Below are 24141 nucleotides of genomic sequence, written 5' to 3'. Positions count from 1 at the left end.
ATCTCAGCCAAAGTGATTCAATGCTGCCTGCAAGTACAAAACCACTTAGCTCTCTCAATCATGTAGAATGGACATTTATATAAGTATAACAAATAAGGAGTTTAGAGCCAGCAGCCTTTTGACGTCACCAGATCATCCCGATGTTTCCAATAACTCTCACTGTCAACTGAGTAATAAAAGCAAAAATGATGTTTGGTTTGTATGTACTGAGATAAAAGAGGTACAGAGAAAGAAATCAAACTTAATATTGCAAACCCAGATGTTTGTTTCTCTTTGAAGATATATGCACCCTGCTCATGGGAAACATAGTGACAAGCCATTTTGATTTGTTCTTTGTGATAACAACACTGTCACTCACCTTTCCAACCTCAGCTAAAACTGTGCTATGAACTTGTTGCCCTGTCAGCAGCCGGGGCAAAGAGCTGGCAGTGCGCCTGCATTGCTCTCCTGCTGATCTGGGTAAAAGATGCAAAGTGGTGAAGACTACGTCTCTGCTTCCTTTAATTCTGCATGGTTCTTTCCTCAGCCCCCACAGCCCCGCTGTCCAGCAGCCTTCCCTCACATCCCCCTGGTCGGATTTGATTGATGAGCAGCTATTTCCCCTCCTGTCCATTCGCTTTGCGGACCTGGCCACGGCAAATGCTGAATCGTGTAACGCTCCATCTCCCTCATCCTTGTTTGGTCTTTCTTCAAGTCTTTCTTCTTCCTCTGCCCTCTCACTCTCTTCATCTTTCTCCTGCTCCTCAGAGCCCTCTGGTCTCTCCAGTCCCTGAAGCAGCTTGTGATGAACCTGCCTGGAGTCCTGTCAGGAGGATACACAATATGTGTTTAGGTTGTCCCTATTTTAAGGTTTTCAAGGTGTACAGCAACATTTCAAAGTTATGTATTGTTCACTGTGACTTAGTCAGTGTGTATCCTCTGGGCAGAAGTTGCATACTACTGGCAAACATTAAAACTCACTAATAATTTTAAGTTATTTATTCATATTTAACGCTGATATATGATAACTTGGGCAACATGCGTAATTTACTTTAAACAGTGTGCGGAAGCTGAAGCAAAGAATGTCTTTCTAAACCGTCTCTAGCTGAAGCTAGCTATGAAAGCATTGGCCTACTGCAGTCACACAGGAAAATGTACCACTTCAAATGAAGGCCAGCTCACAGAAGTTCAGCCTCCCACACAGTTCAGCACTCATGCTGAGGAAGAATTTATCAGGAAGACGGATGCTTTACTCCAAACAATTTCATTGCATGAGTCTGGACTGTGTGACCTTTACAGAAGAACACAGAACACTAATTAACATTAGATCTTGACCAATCCTGTCAGTGTGTCAGGAGTTTTAAAAGATCAATAAAGTTAAGCTCTTGTGCGTAACTGCACACTTATCGCATGGGGAGACATTAAAGTGGCAGTTCTTTGATTTCCGTATAGCCTAATATTGCTTGTTGCACCTTCTGCATTGTCCATGAGATGTATGACCGTGATCCTCTCAATAGAGGATCAACAAGATAGTCATCTCTGGTAAAGGTAAATTGACCTCAGGATAAAAAAGCCCTGATCTGTGTGAAGTTCTAAGAAATTTGATTCTAAAAAAAAATACTCAAATTCAGGATCACAGTTGAATTTGGTTCCTTGAGTCGTATTTTATCAAGATGAAGACTTTCTTATTTGTAAATGTCAGCCTATCTGTTGGGTTGAGCCAGAGTTGGATAATGGCCACTGTTTTATGCAGAGGCATTATGATATCACAGGAAAGGTGACCTTTGACTTTTTCTGATATGAAATGCCATCACTTCCTCAGTTTACCTTATTAGACATTTGTGTGAAATTTTGCCTTAATTAGAATATGAATTCTTCAGTTATGGACAAAAATGGGTTCTGCGAGGTCACAGTGACCTTTGACCACTAAATTCTAATCAGTTCATGGTTGAGTCCAAGTGGATTTTTGTGCAAAGAGAAATTCTCTCTAAGCGCTTCTGAGATATGACACACGTAAATGGTTATGGATGGATGGAAGGACAACCCAAAAACATAATGTCTCTGGCGGTGGCTATCACCAGTGTCAAATAGGAAAAGACATTTGAGAGTGCAAATCTACTCCTAAAGATGAGATTCCAGCATGGTATAGCAGGTTGGAGAGTGAACAGTAGTTGAATGCACATATGTGTGTACTTGTACATGCATGTGTATGCGTGGAAGTGAGAGAACTGCCCTGGTAAGGTTGTCTTCATCAGTGCACAGTATAATTCTAATTGGCTTTATTAGGAGGCTTAAATCTAATACCAGCTCTGTGTGCTGCCTTAGGCTGTGTGTGTGTGTGTGTTTGTGTGTGTGTGTGTGCGTGCACCTCTGTTTGATGTTTACAAGTCAACAGATCTCTCACAGATTGTTTTTTTATGTAACATACATGAGTAGATGGACTAACACAACCCCATCACAGTAATAAAACTGCATTCCCTCCTGTGCCTCAGTCTGCTGCAGTGCATTTCTCCAGTCTGAGAGCAGAGCCCCAGTCAATGGGCAAGTAAGGCATTTAGAGGTTCAAGTCCAATGAGGCAGGAGCACTGTAGCAGCAGATGTAATGGTGCAGACTTAAGGCAAGAGAAAAGCTGCATGAAACTGCACCGCAACATTTGACCCCATTTAAAAACTTGATACCAATTAGAGAGTTCTGGTTGTAAATAATTTAAGAGATCTCTCTCTCTCTCTCCCTCTCTCTCTCACTGAACGCACACAAATAATTTTATGTATGTATGAATGTGCACGTGCGTCCACACAATCTCACATATTAACCTATGAACATGTATGCGCTTGCCTGTGCACACATGGACACGCACATGCACACACGCATATGCACACACGCATATTCCACCAAGCTCTGGAAACAGACTTCTTAATGAAGCATTCCCCTAGTGAAAGTAGAGCGGAAATACGTACTGGCCCATTTCTGCCTTCAGTTCACCATCCTCTCTCTCTCTCTCTCCCTTACCTTCTGCACATCATTTGTTTTATTCATGTTTCGTTGTCTTTCTCTGTTGTCTCAATGAGCTAAATCACAACCCCTAATTTATGGCTACAGGCAAAGACAATTCTACAAACAAACTGGCTGATGAGAGGGGATGACTGAAAACATACGCGCTGAGCGGCACGTGTAAATCTTAAAATGTCTGTTACCGTCTTTTTATCGATGGTTATTTACATAAGAAATGACAACATGCATAAAAGAATGGCTGTGATGCAAAACGAAAAAAGGCTGTGCACTGGAGGAGAGGGGAAGTGAGAGAGAGATAGAGAGGGGGAAGAGAGAGTAAATCCAGTGACACTGAGTGGGGAGCACTCAGGTGTGGTGAGAGGATTATACAAAACCCTGAGTATGAATGACAGTAAACACCTGAATGACAGAGAGACGGGGAGGGGCGGGAGCTTGTGTGTGTGTGTGTGTGTGTGTGTGTGGCTGTGGGTGACAGTTTGGTAGTTCTCACTGATATTTTGAGAGGTGAGTGAATACATTAACCACTTAATGTTTTGAGGGCTGTGCTGTTTACTTGAGCGCAACTTGTTATACTGTATCATTCATTACTGATGTGTTGTTGCAGCATGTATAAAGAAACTGAAACAATGAATGGAAGAGGATTTGAGAAGCAAACAATGGCTGCGTGGGAACGAGGATGTCAACAAGGCAGGCAGGGAGTGTGGAAGAGGAAGATATCAATCAGGAGTGATCCACTGCAAGAGTTACGAGACCTGTTGAGTTTGCACGACTTGCAGACTGAGCCGTACAGTATACAAGCCAGTCAATAAAAGGGCCATAGAGAAAGAAAGAGGAGGTATATTTATCTTACTTGCACTGTGTTTTCTTTCTCTGTGTGTTCCGTCAGTAGGGGATTGCCGGTGAGGTCTCTGAAGCAAGCTTCAGTTTCTGGGTGAGCACATTCTCTGTTCTCTCTGCTCCCTGAAACACAAACACACCTTTCAGCACCCATAATCAACACTTAAATGTCCTTTCTTGCCTTCTTTAATCTGGAGTTTTGCTCACAGTTCTTTATTTCATGACTTTTCAGTAGCCACGATGTTTTATTCAAACAGTGTCTTGATTTCTATTGCTGAAGGCATGTCAGCCTTCTTATGCAATAATCTTATCAATACGACCCTGTTGTTTTTCTCTTTTTTTTGTATAGTTAAGTTGGATAAAGAGCTCCTCTTTTTGCAAACCATTAGCAGGAGTGCCAACACATTCGCCCCCTCTTGTGGAATGCTCAAATGTCTTTTTAACCTTTGGCTCAAAGCTAAATTCAGAAGAGAGCAACGCATGTCGATTCCTAGATCCGCTCTTAGTGAAATCCCTCACCTCTCGAGCTATATCACTGTACAGCGCTGACTCTACATGAAGCGTGACCCCGTTTCCCCCACGGCGACCCCCTCCTTCCCCTCACAGCCTTGGAAGATAGAGGAGCACAGGGGAAAGGCATGCCAAGGCAGTAGACACTTTTAAGCAAAGATTAAAGGTTTTTCTTTTTAATCAGTCATTTGGCAGCAATGTTAGCATTTCACCCTGGTGCGGCTAAGGATCAATTTTTAATGCTGCTGTGCAGAGAGCAGACAGGGTGATTGGCAAGAAAGAAGCTATTTACAAAGGATCTATTTACAATTTTTTTTACAGAAATATGCAGAGGGCACAATTGACATCTCTTACAGAATTTTAAATGAGCCCTCTCCCTTTCTTCACTTCGTCATGAGGCACGACCCCTGTGAGCCCAATGATCACTGTTCTGAGAATGTGTATGTGTGTGTGTGTGTGTGTATGTGTATGAGTGCATGAGTGTGTGTGTTCACCCATGTGTGTCTCACAAGTAAAAATGATAAAGGAATCTACACCTCTCCCTTGTGCTGCATTGTGTTACAATTTCTCCATGTAGTGCTGCCAGGGGCTGGGTAACTAGGTCGATGAACCCTGGTGTAAACACATCATAAGAATCCACCAAGAACATGCTAATGACAATGACTCTTTTTAAATCTATCTCTCTCCACTGTTTTCCACTCTTCTGTGCCACAGTGTTATAGCTTTATCGTCTGACGCATTGACTAATTTAAGCTTGTGTATATCTAAGGAAAAATGTTAGGTAGCTACCAGCATATTGGATGTTTCTTTGAGTAGGGCAAGCATTAAATGAACTTAAACCTGCAGTAAATCTCAGTGAGTGTTGAACGGCGGTGACTTTTGAGAGGAGTGAGAGACAGACAGGACACAATCCCACATCAGAGAGGACAGACTGAAATATTCAGACCCATACAAGTTCATGTTTGGACTGACCAAACACTGCTGTCACCTCCATGCACCAGTCGTCACACCTGTCCATGAATCAATCCATTTATCCATCCATCCATTATCCAACTGTCCATTCATCTGTTATTCAACCATCCATTCATTCACGCAGTCAACCAGGCTTCCAGCCGACCAACCCACACACCATTGATCCAATGATTGACCCTGCACTGGGTGGATCAATACTCTCTTCAATGGCATCATTGTAAGCGCTTAGGCACAATGGCCAGGCGTTGTTTGTACAGTTCATTTCCAAGGTAGCAAGGCTGTGCAGAGCGCGGGACGTGGGTCAGCGTTCTTTTCTCCTACGCTTACATGATCACAGCACAGAGAAAAGAGGGAGCACTGAAGAAGGCGCTGAGCAGCAACCTGTACACATGCAACAAAAGGGACAGTGTGCCATTTAAAACTACTGGCAATCACTCATGACTGTTGCTTCAGATAAAGATGCCTGTGGGGGCTGCAGGTTTACACACACACAACCGCAGTGTTACACAGGCAAGTGGACAGAGAAGAGTAAGAGCACACATTCAAACATTGCTGTAAGATGTCGTGTGCGATTGTGCAGATCACATGCAAATTGAGAGTAAAGTTTAGCTAAACATATTTCACCTCTACCTCAGATACCTGTAATGTAACTCTGAGTAAGTAATGCAGTATTTTATAGAAAGAATTACTGCAGATGACTGGCTACTTACTTCCTCAGACAATATAAACCTGGAGGAGCAGCAGCAGTATGCAGTAGACTCATGTTCAGTGTACCACTGGGTAGCCTATTGTGGCTTGGTGTGCATACAGAAACCATGCTGGGTTAGCGGTGAGGCCGGGTCTTGGCATTAAATGACTGGGACTCTGACAAGTCTCAGAGTTCTGTCACTGCGGTTCACAGGTCTTGTTAGCCAAGGTGTCGGCATGGGTGGAAATGACTGTGTGTGAGCGTGTGTGTGTGTGTGCATGTGTGCGGGGTGAGCATTAGACAGCGCTCCTACCTCCACCTCCTCACCTGACACCAGCAATAAAACTAAACAGGCCAAGGTGCTATGCTGTGTGTGTGCGTGTGTGTGTGTGTGTGTGTGTGTGTGAATTTGCACAGGGGAAAAAAAAAAGGGGGCATGTGCACTGCAGGGCTGTTGCTGCTGTCACCAATTTGCTGGGGCCTTCAGACGGGAGTAGGAGCAAGGTGACGGAGCTGTGGCTTGATAAACACAGAAGCCCTGCTTCGATTTCCTATCCAGTCCACTTTGGAAACACATGGCTCTTCCTGGGCGTTGTTGGCCCAGGAAAAAAGAAGAAGAAGAAGAAGAAGAAGAAGAAGAAGAAGAAGAAGAAGGAGGAGGAGGAGGAGAGAAGAGGAGAGAAGGGGGGCAAAAGGGGAGGAGGAGAAAGAAGGAGAGCCACAAGAGAGACATAGTGATGAGTGTGCAGTGAGGGGAGATAACAGTCAGGACGGAAGGTTGAGAGAGGGAGCGATAGAGGGAAAACAGAAGAGGGTAGAAATAGGTGACATGCCTAATGGGATCAGGTGAATTGACTTCCAAAGCAATGACAGACTTCCCATATTTCCACAGGCTGACAAGAAAAAGAGAAAAAGGAAACAAGAAAGATTGTTTGGTTCTCTTCACAACTTGCAGTTTTTAAGAAAATGCTTTAAAGTTGAAAAGAGAGATGTACAATTTCTCAGACTCCTCTTCTTACCCCCCCATCTTTCTTTCTCCCACTCCCTCCATCTCCTTCTTTTTTGCTTGGAAACAACTTGCAGTGTTCCGCCTTTCAACTGACATCAAAAGTTTAAAGACCAGCTCCACTTGGAGGAGCAGAGGAGTGTCAGTGAAGGAGGTGAGGCACCAAACTCCCCTCTGCCCCCCTAGAGAGTTAAGGAGATCACATTTTTAACCCCCCCTCACCACCACCACCAAACCCCACCCTGCCATTCCTCTCCTCCATGCCTTAATACCAACATAAGAGGACAAGTGTGGGCTCTAAGCACCAGTGATCAAACACGAGCGGCTGCTGGGTGCGCTCGGCTCAGGACGGTTGGCCTAATAGGATTGGAAGCCCCCAGGTGAGCCAAAGGACACCTCCAATCAGTGTGATTAGCCAAGGGCTAAGCAGCATTTCTTGCTACAGCACTGAGTGATGTACAGTGCTAAAAGGATCACATGGGTTGTGGAGAATGCAAGCAAGCCATGGAGTGCGGTGCCACTGTTGATGGTGCATGTCAAAGTTTTGTGCAGGATTGATGGAGTTTAAAGTTTTAATATGTCAGAGTGATCTTGTTTTGCTAATCATTATTAAGTAAATGGAAGCATATGATGTGTGTATGATGTGTGGAGCTGTGGAATAATCTTGTCTTTCTTGCTGCATGTTGTATACAGCCTTAATGCAAGATAGCACATGCACAGACATTAATGTGAAGATCACATAGTGAAAGTCTCAGCATCCACATGCTCACTCACATGCATGCATGAAGAAACACACACTTATATAACACACTGAGACACACACTTAGACAGGCTTTTATAAACTCATCACATCCAAAAAACAATTACCAGAGACTGAGCTCATCACTGACTAAGCAAAAGTCATCCACCGTGTAAAACACACAATATAATTAGCACACATCAAGCTGCTGTGTCCTACTGTGCATTAATGATGCTTCCCTCTGAAGTGAATTATGGTTTGATGAGTGAGAGAGTGAGTGAGGAGGGGCTTTGAGTAACACATCATTTGGAGGAGGAGAAGGAGAGGAGCCAGTGTGGAGGGGAAACGATAAGATTCAAAACCTGAATTTGACTCACTCTCACTGGCCCAAAAACAGCTGACCGGAGAGATTTCAGATTACTCACTTGTTGTGAGGGCCATCATATGCCAGGTGCCGCAGGCCACATCACACACCTGCAAAAAATGAAAAGTGGTTCTAAGCTTAAAGTATTCTACAGGTAGCATAACAAACATGCCTCTTTTGCATCTTTAATTATTGGAGTGCTGTAATTCCTGTTGAAGGATGTTAGAGTGGTAAACAGCAGAGTGAGGAATCATTCTCAACTAAAAACCAAAAAAATTTGGAATGGAAAGATTGTTTGATTGCTTGAATGGGGCAGAGAGGTTGGATTGCTGAAAATCTGACGTGGGTTTACTGGTTGCTTACAGATTCACTGTTTCTCCAGGAAGTAAAGAAAACACTGCAAGAAGTTTCAATTTTGTGAGATCTTTCTCTCTCTCTTTTTTTTTTATTTCTAGCATATTGCATGGTGGCTAATACCCGATCTGTGACATTTTCATCAGCTGTAAAAGACTAAACACCTGCTGTGGCATCACTGATTGGAGTGTGTACAGGAGTGCTACATACTTTAAACTTTAAACCCACAGAAGGCAGTGCAGACCCAGCTTTGAGCCATATGTGATTCAGTGAGGAACATTTAAGAATTTATGCATATCCAGCTAAAACTCAGAAAATCCTGGGGCTTTCATCTACTCGAGACTTGAAGAGTCTGAAAACGTCATTTGTCCACTTTTTCACATGCACACCTTTCTGCCTGCCAGTGGAACAGGCTGGGGGGTCCAGAGCCTTTTGAGGCCTGGATGATCACTGACCCGGGACACACAAGGGATCTGACCCCAGAGAAGCAGCTCTCCACCTGCTGGAGACATAAACAAAAGTGCGAAATGTTCAGACAGATACAACAGAAGTACAAACAATGTCCCGTTGGCACATATTTTATGTCAAAACTTCACTCCACTATGGAAATGAAAAATGAGATACAAAGGATGCAGATGTGTTTGTGTCTCCTTTCATGTTTCTGACCTTCTACAATGCATCTCCACAATGTGATTGTAGTTCTGTGATCATATTTACATGGAACTTGTTTGGATGTTTAGAACAACTCACACATTTTGTTGAAACGCTGGACAGATAAGTGCCAGAAATGGTTCTCCCCACTCAGTGGCCCTGGGGCCAAGAGGAAGCCAGACCACAGTCTACCACAGATCAGCTTGCACCTGAACTTTACAACCCTGATTTCTGAGAATTACATCCTGTCAGTTTGGTTTAGGTTAAATGAAAGAGTTGATGTAAAGGAACTACAACAGAAATGGCAACCCCACCCACACACTCACCTGTCATCGAAGCGGGACAAGCAGACTGAGCGAATTCTCACTTGGCACTTAACAAAGACACACACCCAGACACGAACACAGTACATACTCACATACAGAAAACACTCAAGCAACCACTCACTCATGCTACCTCAGTCTGCCTATTTAAACCTGCCACTAATAAATTTATATTTACTGCCTGCATTGAGGACTTTTAAATTATGGCGTACAATAAACCTGGCACACACATCTCCAAAGCTCTTTCAGGGGATGTTAAAGCAATACAGCAAGCAATTTTCCAAAGTGGATTACAAATTTCACATCCAGGTTTTATTGCACATTACGATAACTTAACCACATCTAAATGTTCCGCATAAATGGGAAATATGTGCTGCTTAATATGCTATTTTTCATTTTTTAAGAAGCGCTTTGCAAACCCTGCCAAGCGAGGGAGCATGCTGGTTTGTGTGGTGGGGGAGTCAATAATCTTTATGAGGTGGATTTTAATTACAAGGAGATAACTGAGTATCCTCCTCACGGCAAGCCCCCATCAATCTCTATTCTGCATCAAGCTGTATGTAGCCTGGGTGCACGCACACACACACACACACACACACACACACACACACACACACACACACACACACACACAGATGCAGTTACCCTTTCAGAAATGATTGATCAATCAATCAGTAGTGTATTATTTTCATCTCAGTGAAGCAAACCTTCTAAAAGCATATGAGGCAGGCGTTGTTCAGTGTTGTTTTACCACATACACACATCTACACTAGTAACACATGCATGTTTACACACACACAGAGACTGACAGACGACACACACACACACACACACACGCAGAAGCTGGCAGGGTAATCCAGCTAAAAAAGGTTAAGGCTGATGTTTTCCCAAAGAACGACGGTCTGTGAAAGGTCAGATCAATCATGTGCTAAGCATGCCTCGTAAGCAATCCATAAAGAGCTTGTTTTAAATAATAACATTTTATAGATCACCTAAAGACATAAAGGTACCAGCGGCAGGTAGGGCCTCACTCTCCAAACAGTCCTCAGCACGACAAGAATTCAAATGGGACCAAACTTAATATGTTGACTGCAGTTAGTTTAATGAACCAGTGGCATTTCCAGCCAAACCATGCGTGCGGTGCCAGCAGACGTCTCTGTTCAACAATAGGCAATTCTTTTCACAGAATATTGCAGTACAGCAGTAAATGTGCCCTGTTCTTAAAACGAGCACAATGCCTTTTCTCTTTAAGTGGCTGATGTTACATTTGTAGTGTAACCACTTTAATTCCAGCTGTCTGGCAGAAGGCAAGCAGCAATTGAAGGAGAAGTAGCTGCCTCACACTTTCTAATGGTGTAAATGTATTAGAGCGGGTTTTTGTGACAGTTCAATGACTCTCTATGGTGCAGAGGGGAGATGAATCACATCGTGCAAGCTAGAGAATAAAACAAGAAAGGCAAAAATAAAAATAAAATAAAAAGGACTATCTGATTATCTGTTTTTAAATTTAGCGAGTTAAAAAGAGTTCCATGAGTTTGGCTTTTTAGGAATACCAGGAAAGACAGCAGGCCAGTGGAGAAGCTGATGTAAAGAGATGGCGTGCCTCCCTATCTCTCTGTCTTATTAATAACAAATTAGCTACAGGGATCGTCTGAAATCTTAGCAGGGTTTAGGGGATAGCTGGTCGAACAACAAATCAATTCGTTATGTACATCATCTATCACATAACACTACTGGGTGCAGTATTGCACAATTTTGCTTGGTTTAAGAGATATTGAGAGCTAATGAGGTTGAATTTGTGCTCCGAGTGATGTCATTCGAGGACACTGAATCCTTGTAGTGTTAATTAAAACTCAATGAAATGATGTAGATGAAAAATTTGCATGGCTGAAAGCCACAGTGAGGGATACTGCTGGGAAAATGAGGTTTTCAACTTAATAAGTTGTTATTATATTATGTGGAGTGAACACAACTTTTATTTTTTAAATATATAGATATTTATAGATAACTGCAGTGACAATTAGCCATTTGGAGGTTTGAGTTAAGATGTGTTAATTAACTGTACTAAACACTTTTAGGCCAAATTATCACGGCTGAGGGGAGGATGAAACCCGTCCACGGGTCACCACAGCAGGTTGGATGTGTGGCTCACCTGTAATGGCTGCACTGTAGCTTTCCCCTGCTTGAATCTGTGTGACCTCGGCTAGCTGAGAATAGCTCAGAAGACAGGGATTGGAGATGTGAACGCTGTCCTCACCAAGTCCAAGCTGTCCCTGCAAGAGGAATAATAATAACAATACAAACACAGGATTAAATAAATGTTTAATCCCAGCGATTACATTGCTCATACATGTCATGGTTAAATAAAGACACATGCCTAAGTGGTATTTCAGTTTTGGGGAAAAAAAACCCCAATTTTCTCATTTTGTGTGGCACCAGCAAGTGACTCAGATCCGGTCTATCTTTCATCTCATCTTAATTCATACTGTCATTCCTGAATGTAAACACAGATGTAAGGTTTGTCAAATAGGACTTGTATATCATCCCCAGAGTATCATCATTTAAGTGCATCTCTGTAAAGCCCTCTTATAATATCTGCTGTGTAAGGTTATATATGACACCGACAACTGGCAAATTCATCTTGTCCCAAAAGGCTGTCACTGAGAAGGAAATAGTGTTAAAAAAGGCACAATGCATATTTCTTTCAAAAGACAGAAGTCTAGCATGTTTCATGTTTCATTTACCATCACGTACGACTACCTGGCAAAGTAATCCCTCATCGACGAGTGGGTCTGTAAAAACTCACACACAAAGGTGTAATAACTGCAGAGTCTGGCGCAGTACAACAGAATGTGTTGTCCTCAATTTACATCTCTCTTTCTTTGTTTTACAAATGTTGAGGCTGCTCAGTTTGTCTTCTCTCAGCTGTCCTGCTCCCTTCTCTCCTGCTTGCTCCTGCAGAGATAAAGGGCTTTCTGCACTGTGCTCATGTGCACATCGGCATGCCCTGGCATATGTTTCAAAGAGAGCACAATATGTGTGAGTTTACATTTGAATGTGTGTGTGTGTGCTATGCAGTAATCTGGGTCTTTAATTGCTTATTCGTATGTGCGCTACTGTGAGGATTTGTAGATGCGTGGCAGCATATGTTCCTGCTGTGAGTGTGCATGTTTATGTTTTTATAGGTGTGACTGTTTGTGCTTTCATCACTGTGTGTGTGTGTGTAAGTTTACTTGCATTTAGGTACAGGTAAGAGAGCAGATGTGTCCATACCTGAACTGTGCACGTGTTTGTGTGTCTGCATGTGTTTCTACTTGTATATGTGTATTTTTGTGTGTGTCTGAGTGAATGAACACTGTCAGGTGCTGCTCCATGCTGTGCCAGCTGCATCTGGAGCCATCTGTGTTGGGGCTCAGTGGGAGGGGAGTGGATGACTTTAATGTACTTGAACCCCAGACAGACCTTTCCCAGACAGTCGTCAGTATGAAACCAAGACAACTGGGCCCAGTCAAGCTGAACCGGCTGATGTGGGTGGTGAGCAGGAGACAGACGCTTTGGTTACACTGTAACCCCCGGTCAGACTCACTAGGGAACCTCTGGCAGTCAGACACACAAACAACTGGAATCTGTTTGTTTCAATGATAGAAGAGCAGTGTTTTATATCAGAGGACAATCTCACCTTTTCTTAGCTGTCAGGATTCTGCTGCCTCCTTTGTGTGAGTGCAAATGTGTTGCAATAATTCTTTTAGGTGTTGAGAATATATCGTCTGATGACAGCATCAGTTTGTGCTGATTGGTTAGGAGTCTCCAGCTTACTCAGTTTCACACGATATTATAAAATGTAAACTACTAAATATTCTCGTCATGCTTACATTTGAATATAGTGCTCATTTTGATAAAGCATGAATTATGATTTCTTCAGGAACTTGAAATTCATTCTAGATTTTTTTCCTTTACTGACTTTGGTCTTGATTTTCAGGACTTACTTGTGACCTCCCTCCTTCTGTCATCCTCTCATTCTCCTCTCATGCACTATTATAAAATAGCAAGCTATCCTTTCGAAATGACAGCTCAACACTTCGCTCACAAGGCTAAGAACAGCACAGTATATCAACACACAATCCTCCACCACAAAGAGATCACAGAGGCCCAGTAATGATCTTGCAGCAACAATATGATTAGTGAAGCACAAAATCAATTAATGCAGCAGTAGAATCAATAGGTGTCTCTCAGCATATATGTCCTGCAGTTAATTAATAAACAAAAAGGACATTAAGCAGCAGAGCATCAGACTGTGGCAATGACTGTCATCAGTCACAATGTGTGTACTGATGGCATCAGCAGGAAGGAAAAGGGAAAACACAGACAGATATAAATGTGATCATGTCGTAATACTGAACACACCCACAGGCAAAGATGCCTTCACTGTAGCCACATACATTAGAGAGCATGAGCACGCATAGACACACGCTAATGTAAAAGTGTAGTCACGCACGTGCCCTTGCAGACATACGCAAAGACATGTTTTATCTTTCATGTTCTCTTCTTCTTTCACACAAAGGGAATCTCCATGGTGTCAATAATCCTCATTTTACTCTACTGCAGCAGCCCAGACCATATTACCATCAATTTGGAACAGACCCAGGGTTCGATGAGGCCTGAACTGTGTTGGAACTTGGCCCGGGGTTTCCGCCACCAACAGGCCAACTCACTTATTATTTACCATGCCTGATGAGCAACCCTCATCGTTACATTACAGACAGGATTGCAATTGACGGGCCGAATGACCACACGGATCTGAGGCTGTACCTCAGACTTACATAAACACATGCTATAACAATACATTTCACACAAGTGCGAAAAGCAACAATACCGGATATAACAAGGAAGTGTTTGGGTTTTAGCTCCATGTAATCAGCTCTTGATATTCCAAATTGATGTTAAAATGCCTTTTTTTTATGTGGTGTTATTAGACACGTTTGGGTCAACATATATAACAGCAGATCTTCCCTTTGCACTGATTTGTTGCTTTCACACTGCACAGTTTTAAATCTTAATGTTTCCAGGAAGAATTTTGTTTTGCAGTTTTGCAATTGTAATCTTTAACTCATTTCTGTACTACAGTCGTCTGCTTTGTACAAGACAGTAGTTTTCCTTCTTTGCTGTCCAACTCATTACATAGGCTGCTTAGAGCTCACATTAGAAGTCAATTGGATGTTATGTCAATTCAGGTCTCTGGCTGGTTGAACTCCACAACACGGCTTCAGCAGACGGATGACCCTGTTATCACACTGCTGTCATTAAGAATCGAGACATGACTCCAGACTACACATGTGCACTCTTTGTCTGTATTAAGTTTATGACATCAGTGACGCTGGCTTGCTGATTAATTCAATCACCCATGATGTTAAGTAATATTGATGACTACTTAGATATGAACGTTTTACATTCAGTCGTTGTTTACTGAAAAGGGTACATGTGATAAAACCGACTGTTTACTCCATGAAACACTACTTTTAGTTCTCTTGCTCCCTTTCGCACTAGCTACCCCATTATGCAGCTTCTGGATTGATTCTGGCCGAGACACTCGCTCTCTGACATCATTCAAATTCCTTCTCACCTCAATCATGTGATACAGAGCAGGCCGTCCGTCTTTTAGTCTCAAAAGGAGGAAAACAATGAGATTTCTATCTGTAATAGTATTACGAGCTGTAATAGGGTTAGAGCTGCCTGGGTTTACCTTGGTAAGGCAGTGGAAAACTTTATTAGGTTTAAGACCTTTTGCTTTTCTACTTTTTCTGCTGCTACTGATACATAAGAGCCTTTAAGCCCTAGAGAGAGGAAGATATCAGCTTAGTTAAAAAAAAAAAAAAAAGTTCAAGATGGCCCCTCGTCTCACTTCTCCTCCAGCGACAAACAAAGTGTTATCTTTCAGGAGGTGGAACCTTTCTTTATTTTTTTAGGTGTTGACGGGAGCAGTTTCGGTGTGGCACTATGTGGCTGATTACAGGAGGAGTCTTAATCAGGTGGTGCAGTCTGCTCGGGGCCCCTGGGGCCGGGAGCGTGCTACACCCTGTCAGACTGCACAGAGAAACAATCAATCATCAGACCGGCTTCAAGACAGAGGGGAGGGAAAGAGAGAGAGAGAGAGAGAGATAGATAGAGAGAGAGAGAGCAGGAAGATAGGAGAGATGGAGGAAGAGGAGAAAGAGAACATGATGAGGAGAGAGAGGAAAAAGAGACGTGCCCTTGCAGAGACTAACATCGAGTTACGTGGATGCGAGAACACCTATGAAAATCCAATGAGTCTACTTAGACTAGAAGCCACCCTGCGATGTAAGAGCGCAGTGTGGAAGCCAAGGCCACGTCAAAGCTCATAACAACTGATGTCTAACATTTTCATTGCTCCCCCTGTCTCTCTAACCTTCACCTACATGTTTGTTTCACTGCTCTGGCACAGCGTCATCCTCACTGTCACGTTGTAAAAGTGATCACATTTTGGCTGCGGTTTCAAACGACCTCACAGATAAACGCTAGAGATGGGAGGAAAAAGGAATCAGAGAGAGAGAAAGGGGAACAGAGGGATTGAGGCGGGCCTAGGTTTTACACTCTCTGGGCTCTGTCTGAAGGCTGTGTAATGATGCGGCTCTTTAAAGAACATCTTAAATGAAAGGCCAGAACAATCCTCTGTGACAGGTGGGATTCTTTATCTAACAGGAGGAGAGACAGGCCAGGGCCAACAAACACACACACTCACTCACACACAGTCTCACATACATACACTCACTTTTGGTTATACATGTTCAAAGGGCCATGCACTTGCATAAACTACAGTAGATTCTACAAAGAGGATTTCCTGCTCTGTCCATGTGAAGCAGAGGAGTAGAAATGGACAAACAGCAGATCCCATAAAGGTGATTTATAGAATTTAAAAAGATGTGCGTTCTTGGCGCACCATGAAGGATATTAAGTGCTTGAAGGGAGGGCTCGGACACAGATCCCTCCAAAACCTTTTAATCTCCACTCAGGAAGAAAAAAAAACATCTTCTCAAAATGTCTCAAAAATGGAAGAGAGACAGAAATTGAGAGAGAGAGAGAGAGAGAGAGAGAGAGAGAACACTTGTGTGGTAAGAAAAAAGGCTGGAGTCCAGTGTTGTTCTAAGTCTGCCTCTCCTGGCAGGGCCAAAAGTGGAAAAATGTTTGGCTCACCTCTTGCCCCATCCCCCAGGAGAAGACATTCCCACCATCTGAAAAATAGAAAGAAAGAAAGAGAGACAGGGAGAGAGAACACGGTAAACCAACAGTCTGCAAACAATTCAAGAAAGGCAACAAATAGAAGCGTGCGGTTAAAATAGAAAAGAAAAAGGAAAAAAACAAAAGCGGAGGGAGAAAAGGGAAATGTGCAGCTGACAAAAGTGGCTCAAGCATCATACATCAAGCACTTGTTACCTCTCCCAGCGCTTGTGATTGCACATGACTGCAAACAAGTCAGTGATAAAAATCTGAAGAAAGATGAGACCAATCGGGCTGGCTTTAAAGATCATCAATCACAGCCCTGTAAGCTCAGATATTATTAGTTCAAGTAAAGCTGCACTCTTCCATTTTATGGACATCATAAAAGACTTTGGGGGGGTGAAGGTGGAGTGGAGGAGATCCCCCAGTGTTTTAACTACGACTGGGATGGATGTGTTTGGAAAAGCAGACCGGATGGATGGACAGCTCTAATGTAGTAGCGCTAAATGAATCACTCACACTGCACCAGGTTCCCCAGGGGAAGGAATGTGGGATGGGAGTGTAAGGCCCCACTTACAATATGTTAGAGTAAGTCAAAGTGTACAGCGAAAAGGGACGTGCATGTTTGTGTGGTGCCATATGTGTGTGTGAGACCTCTTAGACATTTGGCAACAGTGTGGTCCTTCTGCATCATTAATACATAATCTCAACAGTGCGCGCATTCATAGTCCACTGCACGACTGGAAAATGAGGTGATTGTATGACATGCAACCAGAAAGACACATCCCTCACAAACAATTTGGGATCTCCAAAATCCATCAGCTATTGATCTGTCCCTGGGGAGATAAATCAGCTGGAATAAATATGATTCAAGATGGCAATAACAGGCGTGCACATTGTGCTCAGTTTTACCGTCAAATGTGACACTTTTATTTAACCCCTGAAGACTGCTTCTTTTACGGTAAAGAGTATCCTAACAAGAGTGATGACCAGTGAGAAGTGTGTTAAAATATTCACGTGGTCGTGGTGAAGTTGGTAAAAATATTCACAGGATGAACACACATAAAGAAGACTACAGTGGCATTAGATCCATGGCCATGCATTTTTTTTTTCAGTACATCAGCATCAAGATTTGTTGTCTGTACCAACAGGTTTTTGCCCCAAAACAAAAAAAGAAACCAAACTGGATTTATGACATTAACATGAGTTCCAAAAAGATGGTGAATGAGGATTTTTGCACTTAACACACTACTTCAGTCCATTCTTATGGGTAATGAACACATTGATTGGAAAGGATCTGAATATTACTTGTTTGCTCTGTATATGCTTTAAAATGTGCAAACCCCAACACATGATTTGTCTAAATGACATGTATCGTTTTACCTGACAAAGAGACACTGCCTTTTCCTGAACGCTACTTTTCACAGTCAGCCATAACACGCAATACAACAACGAATATAAAAAAAATACCTCAATCCATGAAACATGTCTAAGAATTCCTGTGGTCACTCTGATCAACTTAATTCCTACTTCTTAATCTAAAATCGTTGTTAGTCCATACCACCACTCCCTGAGCAATCTCTCTGTTTTCTATTTCACTTATTCCTCACAACTTTTTTTCCTTTCTCTCTCCACTTCTCTCGGCCTGCCAGTGAGGACATAAAGGCTAGCGTGAAGTCCATCACTGCCTGCTGAATAGCTGCCCTTTGTGCCTCAGAACTTAATTCACAGGCTGAAAGGACCCCAGCCCTGCCATAGCACCTCTGTGTGCTGCCTGATTTAAAAGGGCTTGCATGTCCACCGTGGTTGGTCTCAAAGCCTTCCGTTAGGTTAAACACGCCAGGCTTATTCAACTTTTGAGGATACTAAAAAATCAAGCAAAAAAATCAAGGAAAACAGCATTCCAGGCTGTAAATTTAGTTTACTTTTAAAATATGAAGCTTGGAATCTAAATAAGCCTGGTGTCAACCCTGATATCACAGTCACTGACGTCTGCCCTGCTGCAAAGAAAACGTGAATGTTTCTTTTCGCGTTTGACTTTACGCAGATACGCAGAGCAACATCATTTGATGATACAGACAGCTGATGGCAAGAATGTAACTTGGGGGCTGTCTGGTCCAAGTAAGTACCAAGAATTTCGAGTAACATAACTTTTCTTTTCTCCTGCCTTGGTTTTTGTGGTGGCAGAGGGGGCATCAATAACACACCAAGCTCCCTCCCTGTCTTTCTCCCTTCTTTCTCAGACACCCTTGCCGGCCTTGTTAGGCCTGACACTGGCACACTGGTGAACAAAAGGACTGCACGGCTTAGGGCTGCCCAGGAATGTCAGCGGGTTCACATTTCACATGCAGATGCGTGACCCCAGAGCCCTTTAGTGGGAAGGTGCGCCTTAACCTCACAGAGAAGCAAGAGGAGGGGAGAAGAGGGGGGGTAAGGGGCACCTTAAGGGGAATCAGGGATGGGGGGAAGGGTAAAAAATGAGAAAGTCTGAATGTTTGCACTGCTTGCATCTGCTCTTACGATGCTATATGTCTCTCTTTGTGTCTGTCTTCTCTCTCTCCCTTTCCCAAACCACTAATGCGCACTGTTAAACTCCACTGATATACCTTATAGAATATTATAATTGTCGATATTCTGAAAACTTGTCAGAGCCGTCTTCTTTATGTGTGATCTGCGATGCGCCCCCACTCTTCCCCCTACTTTGGAACACATGAAAGCATTAACTTTTAAAGTGCATACTTAAGATTTTTCCCCAAATAATTGAAAAAGCACAATGGGAGGGGTTATGTAAGGCAAAAGTACTGTGAGCTCTGCAAAAGAAACCAGAGCTACTGTCATCTGCTCTCTGTAGGCCCAGGCAGGCACAGTTTCAACTCAAGGGCTTCACACTTCTATAACTTGTTCTCCTTCCCTCGCTGCTCTCGCTATCCTAACTCTCTCTGTACCCGTTTGCCTCTCCCCCTCTCCTTTGCTCTCGATACTGGAAACTTCAAAGACAACAAGATCTTCTGCAAAAGCATGAAACTTCAAGCTTGTTGTTTGTTTTGACCCCAGAGCCCCCTGCTACAACCCTCTACCTCCAACTTGCAAGTCCTGCAAAATACATGAGCAAGAGAGACCAAACCACAACTGCTTTTTTTCCTCCTCTGCCTGCCTGCAACCCTCATTCTTCCATGCATTACTGCTGCGTAACTTTTGAAGAAAGCAGCTCTTGCATATGGCACTGCATCTACTACAATGACCTCACAAAACTGATGACAAAATGCAATAAGTTTCTTGTGAAGCAGAGGAGTATAAACTTTTCAAATGCTTTTTATATATTTCACTAAGAAAATGAAAATAAAAATCAATACCATGCACACACACACACACACACACACACAGTGAACACTTGCACACATTTATGCTTCCACCCTCACTCATCTGTCTTGGCCTCTGTAGCTGTCGGAGTTCAGAACTGGAGTTCTGATTTCGTTTTAAGAAGAACAAAAGGGCTTCATCTATTAGCAGGTTGCTGCATCCAGCCAGGCTCAGGTTTGTCAGAAAAGGGAAATAAAGACAATAAAACCTTACAGGCTTGTAATGTAAACAGTTACCTCAGATGACCATAAAAGGAAATCAAAATCATTCAAATGTATAATGATCTTTTGTCTTCTTGCAGAACAATGATGCTTGGATCAGTACAATGTGATTGACCTTGGAAGATGTGTTGCAATGTAAAACATGACCTGCATGCTTTCTCACACACAATTTCTCTCGCTGTCTTATCACTGCATAAAGAATCCAATGCAATGATCCAAGAGTCCAATGCAATGATGCTATTTAAAAACAAAAAAAGAAAAGAAGAAAAAATAAAACATAAAACCGCTCTTACAAATCACCGTAGCTATCTGTTTCATGATAGCCTGTCAATTCCAGTTCTTATCCAAACCAGAGATTCTCTTCTGTAAAAGTAATAATCAATATTCATGTTAGAGTTCTTAATTGTTTATCTGAGTAGTATACTGCATGTGTGTGCTCTGTGTTTAGCAGCTCTGCCCTCTAATAGTTGAGACATCTATAGCATCCACAGCAAGGCCAGAGGAGCAAGGGAGCAATCCATAGGCCTGCGTAGCCATGGCAACTAAACAAGGAATAGGCTAGATGTCAGGCGAGCATGGCTAAATTACCCATTAGAGAAAGCAGGAAAGGGAGAGAGGGAATACTGGTCAGGGCACAAGAGGCTAATGGGGAGATAAGATGGCCAACATATAGACTACACACATACACACACAGGGATGGGAAACAGACAGGGGTTGTCACATAATGGTCCTGGTGCTAGCACATGCTAAAATAAGAAAACACAATTAAATGTGCACAAACACCCACAAACAGACACACAAATGAGCACATGCATAAACACAGTGATACTGCTGATATTCTTGACACAGGCAACTACTGGCACACGCACGCACGTGCGCGCGCGCACACGCACACACACACACACACAGAGGCATACAAAGGGCACAAAGGGAAGACAAAATGGTTTTAATAAAGACGCCCTCTTGGAGAGGTTGCTTGTGAATGTGAGGGAGATGTATTTATAGGAATCCTCCTGTGAGAGATCCTCTCTGCTGAACTGCACATTTGTGTGCATGCTGGAGAGAGAAAGAAAGAGAGAGAGCGAGAGAGAGCGAAAGACAGAGAGGGAGATTGTGTTATTGTCTACGTCTTCATCCTAATCCTTGATGTATGGCCTACTGCTTGAGTCTATACTAATGAATAAAAGAATAAAGAAAGAATCAGTGTAAATATTTGAACCACTGCAGGAATGGAAAGGTTAAAGGGGATTGGCCGAGCGGTTCATCATTCCTGCTATGCACAGATGCATGCATGCACACACACCTTTGAGCATCCAAACAAGCTCACAGTATACAACATGGCCTATGTAATTACACATACACGTGCGCACTAACACACACAAAACACAGTCGCATGCACACGGTGACACAATACCCCTCCACACACACACACGCGCACACACAGTCAGGCAGGCAGGCTTCTCCTGACTTTAATGCTGCACATTCATTTGCATGCGCCATAATTAGCGTCAGGCACACAGAGGCTGGTCCTGGGGGAGCTCTGTGATAACCGCTTCCCCTTCTATTAGGGCTCTCATTCCAAGAGTGTCAGACATTGCACATCTTCATTGTGGGGCCTGCAGCACATTGGCTCAGTGGAACCTCTGCTACTGTAGCTACCGCTGGATCTGCATGCAGGAGGAGAGGCAAGACAGTGGGAGCGAGGGGGTTGGAGAAAAGGTGGAGGATGCTAGACTCGGTGGTGGGTAGAAGGAGAAGACTTAACAAGGACTGAGAAATGTAAAGAAAGAAAGGGAATGAGGTGATAAGTTTGGAAAACAAAGAGTAAGTGAGAAAGGGAGACAAAGAGAGGTAGCCCATGGCAATGGCGGTTGCACATTGTGCAGCAGACAGACAGAGAGACAGGCTGGACAGAGGTAATGAATGCAGTTATTAAATTGTTTCAGCTGCAAAGAGGTCTATTCTTATGCCATTATAAAGGGAACAATTTATCCCCACTGATCGGCCCTGTCTCCTTTCTCCTCGCTCACTTTGATCTGCCAGCATATTGCCTTGATGTGTCCTATTCAATAGCGAATCTGGGGCAATTTTAATGCTTTTGTACCTCGCCACCGCTCCACTTCTCCCTCCCTGTTTAAAAATAGCTGTTAATTATAAGTGCAGTTTAAATGTCTCTAGTGACCCAGAAATGCAGGTTGGAGTGAGAAGAAGGGATTGAGCATCTCCAAGTTTAAAAAGAGCGAGACACTATTTCTTTCCCTCTTTATCACGCTTTCTACAATCTTTTCTTTCTCCTCTCACCCCCCCACACTCCACCCCACACTTCTTTGTCTTCTCCATTCACCTCCCCTCCAATTCTGCTTCTCCATTCCTTTGGTGTTCCTCCACATTTCTTTTTCTCCATCTCTCGCTTTCTCTTTCTCCTCTGTGGTGTTTCTTCAGCTCGGTGGGAGTGAGCAGGGCTTGAGGATAGGGGATTCAGTTCTTTCTTTCCAACACACGAGAGAACTGCAGCGAGACATCGGAGACCATGGCTGTGAAACCGCTTCAGTCTGCAGATTGTATGTGCGTCACACCGAGTCTTTGTATCTCTCTCCTCAACTTCCTCTTCTTATGCAGCCGCAGGAGTGGGATGTTGAAAGGAAAGGCATGTGAAGGTGTGCTAGGTAGCGCAGTATGAGGCAGAGGCGCAGAGTATACCTGTGGGGAAGAGAAGGGGCTGTGCAGGGACCTGAGGTGTGCACCTGGGGGGTGCAGTGTTATAAATAAAGCATTAGCCTCTTGAAGGGAACAGAGATGTGAGGGGCTGTCTCTGCAGCTCTCTTTTCCCCACTAACTCTTACTAACAGTTAACCCGCAGGCATGTACATGTGCTCCTTTCATCGCTGAGGAGGTACATGTTACAGTACAAAAAAAGGACTAAGAGGTAAATTGTGGGACTCCTGTGTCAAAATCTGGACCCCTTTTTATTTAGGAGAGGTCAGGGATGAAGATCAATCACATCAGAAGCGGCTGACATGACTGACAGATGGACTGCTTCTCCTCCATGTACAAAATAAAGTTAAGTTGAAAAACTGACCAACATTAAAAGCTAACACTAAATTGTTTTAATGGTGATTCGTTACACAAACCATAATGTCACTATCATAATCTTAATGTGTGCAGCCAAAGTATCCTATAATTGTGGACTGAGGCATCATTTCTTTTTCCATAAAATATTAATATATCATGTGATAACATGACCAAACACAGCGTAAAAGTCTCAAAGACGTACATGCATGATACCATGTAGATTCTACTTTTAAAGCCATAGTGAGCGGTGAGTGGGGAGGAGATGACACTTCACACGGGCCACATTCAAATCCACAGTTTTGCAAGGATGTGATTTATGCACTTCACACTGAGCCCCACTGACACCGGCTGTTTCACACTGTTTTGAGTTTCATGGTACGTTCCACACTGTACGGCCCTGACACAGTATTCGTTTGTTGGTTTGTTTGGCTCCAACTCAGCAAAGGGTAGGAGCACTTCAGCCACGTAAGGGTCAATGGCAGATTTGTGATTATTGCGTTGTTTAAAGTAAATCAAATTGTGACAGTCAAAATAAATTATCTTGACAACATGCTACTCTGTTAGCATACATGCTGGTTGCAAATTAAAAGTAATGTGGTTCTAATAATCAGAAAATTCAGTTCCTGTTTGGTCTTATGTTGATCTTATGAGATTTATGTTCACTTTATTGTTCACACAAAATCTGGTGCAAACAATAGCAATAAACTGATTAGCAATACTTGGGGAGAGAAGATGAAAATAAAAAGAATATTGTGAAAACAGCTCTAAGCCAATTAAGTATTCTCCTCCTCACTAACACTCTTATCTCCCGTTCTTTTC

The 24141-nt window shown here is 43.0% G+C and overlaps 1 protein-coding gene across 5 annotated transcripts in view; it reads right to left on the bottom strand.

Moving 5' to 3' along the window:
- LOC124058128 (RCC1 domain-containing protein RUG3, mitochondrial-like) overlaps positions 1 to 24141 on the bottom strand; it is a 286532-nt gene that overhangs the window by 1298 nt on the left and 261093 nt on the right. For 4 of the 5 annotated variants that reach the window (XM_046387041.1, XM_046387042.1, XM_046387044.1 and 1 more), the window contains 6 exons: positions 16646 to 16683; positions 11589 to 11709; positions 8852 to 8964; positions 8170 to 8218; positions 3843 to 3952; positions 359 to 802 (listed from right to left, as the gene is read on the bottom strand). In XM_046387041.1, the coding sequence (XP_046242997.1) occupies positions 359 to 802; positions 3843 to 3952; positions 8170 to 8218; positions 8852 to 8964; positions 11589 to 11709; positions 16646 to 16683 (875 nt within the window). The remainder of the gene's footprint in view (positions 1 to 358; positions 803 to 3842; positions 3953 to 8169; positions 8219 to 8851; positions 8965 to 11588; positions 11710 to 16645; positions 16684 to 24141) is intronic. The other variant, XM_046387043.1, reaches the window with a different exon arrangement.

The sequence above is a fragment of the Scatophagus argus genome, chromosome 4 (assembly GCF_020382885.2).
Source record: "Scatophagus argus isolate fScaArg1 chromosome 4, fScaArg1.pri, whole genome shotgun sequence".
In the NCBI taxonomy this organism is placed as follows: domain Eukaryota; kingdom Metazoa; phylum Chordata; class Actinopteri; family Scatophagidae; genus Scatophagus; species Scatophagus argus.
This window is presented reverse-complemented; position numbering and strand designations above follow the sequence as displayed.